The 8,296-nt window shown below is 35.7% G+C and overlaps 1 protein-coding gene across 2 annotated transcripts in view; it reads right to left on the reverse strand.

Moving 5' to 3' along the window:
* Positions 1–8,296, reverse strand: part of ralgps2 (Ral GEF with PH domain and SH3 binding motif 2) — a 218,037-nt gene that overhangs the window by 29,042 nt on the left and 180,699 nt on the right. For both annotated transcript variants that reach the window (XM_056480834.1, XM_056480833.1), the window contains exons 10-11: positions 317–454; positions 153–243 (exon numbers count right to left, since the gene is read on the reverse strand). In XM_056480834.1, coding sequence (XP_056336809.1) covers positions 153–243; positions 317–454 — 229 coding nt within the window. The remainder of the gene's footprint in view (positions 1–152; positions 244–316; positions 455–8,296) is intronic.

Genomic DNA, 8,296 nt, shown 5'->3' on the forward strand with positions numbered 1-8,296 from the left:
TTAAAATTTTAGAGAACTGCAGATATAGCTTAATATAAATAATACAAATGCAATCATTTAATATTTTATCTTTCTCATCTTCTTTTGAATGAACAATATTTAGATTTCAAAATAAGTTTTCACAACTGTTTTTACAAACAGATTTTCCTCACTTATAATTGTCGTCCTCCACGAACTTCTGTAGCTCCTCAATGTAGCGAACAGAGTTGAGATACTTCTGGACGTGCGGCAATACTGGGATTTCTGAGACAGAGAGACACGTGAGTTCACAGCGCTACTTCGGGTCATTTCTCAATGTGACAGACGCGATACACACCATATTCACAGGATCTCTGCAGGTCTGAGATGATTCTCAGAATGTTGTTCATGAGGTTGGAGCGCTGTTCATTTTCAAGGATGCTGCCCGTGGAGGGATACGCCGAATCAATGTACGTCAGATCAGACAAATAGATTCCTGAAAAAAACACAAACACAAGATTGTTACAAACACATATATACACAATTGCATTTTTTTACACTAAATTGTTATGTATTTGTCAAGCTACAGGGGCTAAACTCGGGTCAGACCTTCAAGCTAGTCTTGTTTTTACATATGTATAACTGATCAGACCAAAAATAACAAATACAAACCACAAACTTGGAAAATAAATAATTAATTATTTAAATGAACCAAGACAAAGGTCAAAAACTCAAATTACTAACATGACTAACAAAGCCAAAAAAGTAGCCAAGAACATGTTATAAATATGGTAAAAAAGATGCTAACAGCATATTATATTATACTAGCAACATGTTACAAGAAGACAGGGATAAACAACAATGTTTGTCTCATATTTGTGTCACACATCTGTGAAGTTTTTAATTTAAAAAAGTTCCAACATTAAATATGGTATGAGTGTTTTACAAGATTATATAAATGTGCTGAAACACACTAGCAACATCCTAAAACATGATAGCAATGTGCTTAACCTACTACTAATTCAAACTTCAAACTATACTTCAATGTACTAAAACATGATATTGTAAAACATGCTAACAACCTGCTAAAATATTACCAACATTAAAATGCTAATGTGTTAAAACATGTTAGCAATGTGATAAAACTTCTACTTCTAACTGCTACTTATTCAAACTTCTCAGTACTTCGAACTTCAAACCAAGATGCTAATAAATCTTATCAATATTTTAAAATGCTAATAAATTGCTAAAACATGATAACAGTATATTAAACCATGCTAGTAATGTGATGAACTACCACTTATTCAAAATTCTAACTACTACTTAAAACTTCAAAACAATGTGGTACAACTTAATGATGTAAAACATGCTGGGAACATGCTAAAATGTTAACAACACGTTAAAATGCTAATAATACATTAACAACAAACATGCTAGCAATGTGATGAACAACATATTTAAACTTCTAACTACTTAAAACTTCAAAAGGATGCGGTAAAACTTGATGTAAAACATTCTAGAAACATACTAAAATGTTATCAACATATTAAAATGCTAACAATGTGTTAACGACAAACATACTAGCAATGTGAACTACTGCTTATTCAAACTTCTAACAACTGAAAACTTCAAAACAACGTGTTAAAACTTGATGTAAAACATGGTAGCAACATTCTAAAATGTAATCAACATATTAAATGCTAATAATGTGTTAACGACAAACATGCTAGCAATGTGAACTACTAATTCAAACTTCTAACTACTTAAACTTCAAAAGGACATGCAAAAACAATACTGTAAAACATGCTAGCAATATAAAATGTTAACAACATATTAAAATACTAATAATACCTTAACAACAAACATGCTAGCAATGTGATAAAAACCACAACTTATTCAAACTTCTAACTACTTAAAACTTCAAAACAACATGCTAAAACTTAATGATGTAAAACATGCTAGCAACATACTAAAATGTTATCAGCATATTAAAATGCTAATAATGTGTTAACGACTAACATGCTAGCAATGTGTACTAATTCAAACTTTTAACAACTTAAAACTTCAAAACAACGTGCTAAAACTTGATGTAAAATATGCAAGCAACATACTAAAATGTTATCAGCATATTAAAATGCTAATAATGCATTACTGACAAGCATGCTAGTAGTGAACTACTAATTCAAACTTCTAACTACTTAAAACTTCGAAACAACGTGCTAAAACTTAATGATGTAAAACATGCTAGCAACATACTAAAATGTTATCAACATATTAAAATGCTAAAAATGCATTAATGACAAACATGCTAGCAATGTGATAAAAACCACAACTTATTCAAACTTCTAACAACTTAAAACTACAGAAGGACATGCAAAAACAATACTGTAAAACATGCTAGCAACATACTAAAATGTTAACAACATATTAAAATGCTAATAATGCGTTAAAAACAAACATGCTAGCAGTGAACTACTAATTCAAACTTCTAACTACTTAAAACTTCAATACACGTGCTAAAACTTAATGATGTAAAACATGCTAGCAACATACTAAAATGTTATCAACATATTAAAATGCTAATAATGCGTTAACAACAAACATGCTAGCAATGTGAACTACTCATTCAAACTTTTAACTACTTAAAACTACAGAAGGACATGCAAAAACAATACTGTAAAACATGCTAGCAACATACTAAAATGTTAACAACATATTAAAATGCTAATAACACCTTAACGACAAACATGCTAGCAATGTGATAAAAACCACAACTTATTTTAACTTCTAACTACTTAAAACCTCAAAGGCATGCTAAAACTTAATGATGTAAAACATGCTAGCAACAGACTAAAATGTTATCAACATATTAAAATGCTAATAATGTGTTAACGACAAACATGCTAGCAATGTGCTAAAACTACTACTAATCCAAACGTCGTATCTATTATTTTGTATGCCAAGTAAACTAATATGCCTTACTAAAATTTAAAGACTTTTATCAGTACTTTGTACACAGCAGACGTTTTCCAGACCAAATGGTCTTTAAAATACATCTCGCAGATGTACATGTGCTACCTGGGGACTTCTAGCTTTTAAAACGTCTTTAATGCACAAGTAAAATTTGTTTAAAGCATTTAACTTCTCATTTTCTATCAGAAATGATGTTTTTTCACTGTTGTGTGTCTGGAGTCAAAAAGCGGACAGACAAGTTTTCTCTGGCCCATCTACAGAGTGCTTATTTCATACTAAGTAAATATTTGGATTAGCGAGGAACATTATGTGCAGGAAGTATCTGAATTAGGAAGAAAGATGTGCAGCTTCTGGAGAAACTTTTGGCAGCAGGTAAATTGTACATGAAACTGTGACATCTTTTGAGAGAGAAGAATACTGATCATATAAAATGTGATGTTTGTGAGCACTACAGTAGTCAACATTTGAAGTGGATCAAACCTTCCATTAAAAGTGTCCTAACACTATTGAACCCCCCTCCCCCATTCTTGTCTTAGGGCAATTCTTTAAAAACTATTTTGACCCACTTCAAACCTTGACTACTGTATAGGCTTGGAGACTGCAAACAAGCATCAGTCCATTACAGATATTACATCAGAGCATAACATCTGCGCTGATCATCAAAAACATAACACAATCCACCGATTGCGATGACAAATGAACGTTTGAGAAAATAATTAAGAAGCAAACCAATCTCAAAATCCAGACTGATTTAAAACAGACTAAAGTAATAATTGCATCCATATGGCAGACAGACTGCAGCGCACACACTTTATTTTTACATAAATACAGTTGAAGACAAAACTATTAGAACTCCTATGAATTTTTTTATTATTTTTTGCAAATGTTTCTTATTTATTTTTATTTAGATGGATTAAAACAATTATTTTAAAAGAAATGTAAAAAAACTGCTAAGGTCAATAAGCTCTTAAGAATTTTTTTACAAAAGCCTACAACACGGTTGTTAAAAAACTTGCATAATTAACCTAACTTGCCTGGTTAGCCTAATTAACCTAGTTTAAAATCACACATTAAGCTGAATATTAGTATCTTGCAAAATATCTAGTCAAATATGATGTATTGTCATCATTGCAAAGACAAATTAAGTGAAGTTTATTCATAAACTAATTTCGAGAGGATCACGTGCTTGCGGCTGGACCCGCGTTATCCAATTTACAATGCACCAATCAGACGATTCCTAAGCTACTATAAATACCCTAGGTTACGTATCACAGCTATCTTCGTTTTGAAGAATCCCCCCTCCACCCCTACTCCTCCTCCTTCCTAGATGGGTGGCACGGTGGCCCAATGCTTAGCACTGTTGCCTCACAGCAAGAACGTCTCTGGTTCCAGTCTTTACCAAACCAGCAGACATTTCTGTGCTGAGTTTGCGTGTTTTCCCCGTGCTCACATGGGTTTCCCCCGGGTCCCCCGGTTTCCTCCCACCATCCAAAAACATGCAACCTTAGTTTCTTGACTAATCCAAATCAAAACCATAGACATGCTCCAACTAAGTACTTATCTCTTTAAAGAGCAACTACTATCTGCTCTTCAGCCACCATGACAGGGGAGTTCTTGAGATCTACCTGAGCTCAAACTTCCCTCTCGCCTTGCAAGAGGGAGCCCCGGGCTCGAGGATCTTATGAGCTCAAGGCTCTCTCCTGGGACAGCATGCTAAACTAACTTTATAATAAATCATCAGCTTAGTGTGAACTCTTGAAAATGAGTTATTTTAAACTGTTAAATGCGTTAAAAAAAGTCAATTGGTAAATATTCGAAAAATAATAAAAAATTTTTACAGAAGAGCTAATAATATTGTCTCTGTTCATAAACTGGCAATCCCTCAGATCAAATATTGTTTCTGGTGAGTTCGCAGGTTTTCTTTTGGGGGGGGGGGGGGGGGGGGGGGGGGGGGGTTGGTGGGTCTCTCCACACCACCACCAGTATGCAGCATCCACTAGGATGATGCGACGGCAGCCACAGGACAACTACACTCACTACACACCAGCTATAGGTGGAGTGGAGAGATAGTGATAGAGCCAATTCTGTGGATGGGGATGATTGGGAGGTCATGATGGGTAAGGCCCGATGGAGGGTATTTGGCCAGGACACTGGGGTTACACCCCTACTCTTTTACGAGAAGTGCCATGGGATTTTTAATGACCAAAGAAAGTCAGGACCTCGGTTTAACGTCTTACTGACAGTATAGTGTCCCCTTCACTACACTGGGGCATTAGGACTCACACAGACCACAGGTTAGGTGCCTCCCTCTGGCCTCACTAACACCACTTCCAACAGCAACCTAGTCTTCCCATGTGGTCTCAGCCCTGCTTAGCCTCAGGGAGTAACCGTTCTTGGGCTGCAGGGTGGCATGGCTGTGGTCCAGACCAACAGGCTTTAATTCTGGGCAGTCTTGCCTCGTGTAGTACGCTGACGTTTGTTCTTCTGTCTTCCCATCGAGTATTGAGTATCTGTCGGAGACAGCGCTGGTGGAACTTTGAGCATTTTCAGATGTCCAGTCCAAGTCTCAGATGAATACAGAAGAGTCGGGTAACTACAGACCTGTTTACAATAAGTTTTGTCTTGTTCTGAATTTCTTGATCTTTGAAGACTCTTTTGCAGTTTACCGTAGACTGAACCAGCACTTGTCAGACGGTGTTGTATCTCATTGTGGAGATCATGATTTGCAGACAAGTAGCTTCCAAGATAACAGAAGTTGTTCACATTTTCCAATACAGTACTGTAGAGTTGAATTTATGGAAGACTGACTCCACGGGTGTTTGGAGGAGCTTGATAGATTAGCTTTTTAATTAGTCTTTTTAATGTTGATGCTGAGTCAGAGTTTGGTATATGTCTGATGGAAGGCATCCAGGATCTGCTGCAGGTGTTCTTCTGTCTGTGAACCTGTGGTCTGTTGTCGTCGATATTGTCTCTATTATATCGTATGCATTTACCTGTATCTGTTATGCTGAATGAGAATGGAGCAATGTTTCACCAATATTTTGGCATTTAGATTTTTATTTCTACTTGAAAGATGTGTATATTGATATATAACAGATAAATATAATATATATATATTTTAATAGACTATCTATGTATTTGCACAACTATTTTAAATTGACAGACACCAAAATGGTGCATCTCATCTTTCATCAATGCAATGTATAAAATGAACAAAAGCGAGAGAGGAAGAGAGATGGCTCCTTTGCGAATGTCAGACAAAGCTCAGGCACAAGCTAAATATTATTGTGGGAAAGCAGAACGGGAGAAAATCTGTACCGAGCAGGAGGCGTCTGTCCATTTCCTTAACACCTCATTAGGTAGGGTGAAGTCCAGCCATACAGGCATCACACTTCCATTTGAACACCTCTGCAGATCACACAATTCATAACAAAGAAAATAAAACAAATGCCAAATGTGTGCTCAAACCACTACCGCTGCTGATCAGAACTCAAACAAACAATCTGGGAGAAAAAAAATCACAACTATAGGGAAAACTGAAGGCATTTTTTAGTACGAAATGGTTCGCAGAAAGAATAACCCACTGTTCCTATCATGATATTCTGTTTACACCATCAGAAAACTTGTAACAATAAACTCTGGCCTGGTTTAAGCTGTAAATATGATGACACGTTTGCAGAAATCCCTGTGCCTTTTGAGTCATCAGAATCCTGTAGATTGCATTCGCAATCATGGCATCTAAAGCAGTGGGTTAGTTTGTGACACTCTCTTGCATTTCTGAGTAAAACACAGAGCTCTCAGTCAGTCTGCGGAAAATCAGGCACTTTTAACAGGAGCATCTGCTTATGAAGGAGTTTATGGAAGGTCAAATTAACTGATATTAACTGTGCCGTCAAGACATGAAGTGCAAAACTCATATGCTTCAATAGCTAATAAGTTTTAACATATCTGTGCCAAACTTATTCTAAACCAAAGTTCATATAGTCTTTGTCTAAATTCTGTCATTGAGTATTATCTTATTTTGCAACGCGTAAGTAAGTCTGCTCTTTTTTTCCGACATTACTTGATCTACAAACAATTGTGTTTAGGAAATACATAAAAAATAATATAATAAGAAAAGCATAATGAGCTGCTTCTTACAGTTAAAAATCAGCAAACGTGAATGAAAAGGTTAACCAAAAAGGTCAACAAGACTGTTCTAGGCATAAACACATACACATTTCTTAGGGTTACACATTCAAAACCATGACTATTTTAAATGTATTCCAGAGAAGTAACTTGTTACAGAGACTAAGTGTATTATTTTAAATACAAACATACAAAATAGCCCTTATGGTCCTTCAAGACATATTTAATCCGAACATGAACATTTATTAACTTTTCTCTTAATGGCTTTAAAAAGACCCATTTGACCCTTATTAGATGTAAATCTTCCTTTGAGTTAAAAAGAAGTCAGTCAACATGAGGGTGTGTTAATGCACTACAAAATGTGACTAGTTGACTTAAAGTGAGTAAAGCCATGGCATTAAAAAAGATTAGTTGACTTAAAGTGCATAAACTCATTGCAGGGCTCAACAATAAGGACTGCCCAATGGCCCAGGGCCAGCGTGAGAAACGCTTGGGACAGTACACAGGATCATTACTGGCCCGATTGGAACAATGCTGCCTTGTCAGTAAAGTTTCATTTGCCTGCAACTATTTGTCAATTGCGTGCATTTTGAGTTTGTGCTTTTAAGTCTTTAAATGCGACCTTCTTTGTGATGTCATAAAAACCATATTGCTTTTTGGATCCTCTTATTTGATTTGATGTTTTGAGCATGCTATTTTTTCGTAACCTGGTAACAACCAGTGCAGTGAAGTGATGGCAACATGGCGGCGACATCAAACTATAAGGGTAAAAGAAAACGTCTGTTTTTAATGTCTTGGAAGCAGACATTTACGTGGGTACAACACGACGAAAAAAAAGAAGTGATGTTTTGCACAATTTGCAGTCAGTATGACAAGTCGGAAACCTTTTGTTAAATAATTTCGAACTGCAATAAAAAACCTGCAAATTTTCCACTTTTGGTTTGCATAAAACTTAGAATTTTGCTCATTATACATTTATTAACATTTTTAAAATACTTAAGTACTAGATACAAAGTATTTTTTTGAGGTTTTCACCTTTAATTGATAGAACAGCAGAGAGTATTGACAGGAAAGTTTGGGGAGCAGAGAGAGGGGAAGGATCGGCATAGGACGACGAGGCTGGAATCGAACTCGGGTTGCCATGAGCACCGGAGTGCATGTGTCAACGCACTAACCACTACACCACTGGCGCCGACAAAGTCATTATTTTTAATAAATTATTTAAAATATGTGGCTA

Source organism: Danio aesculapii, chromosome 20, assembly GCF_903798145.1.
Source record: "Danio aesculapii chromosome 20, fDanAes4.1, whole genome shotgun sequence".
Lineage (NCBI taxonomy): Eukaryota > Metazoa > Chordata > Actinopteri > Cypriniformes > Danionidae > Danio > Danio aesculapii.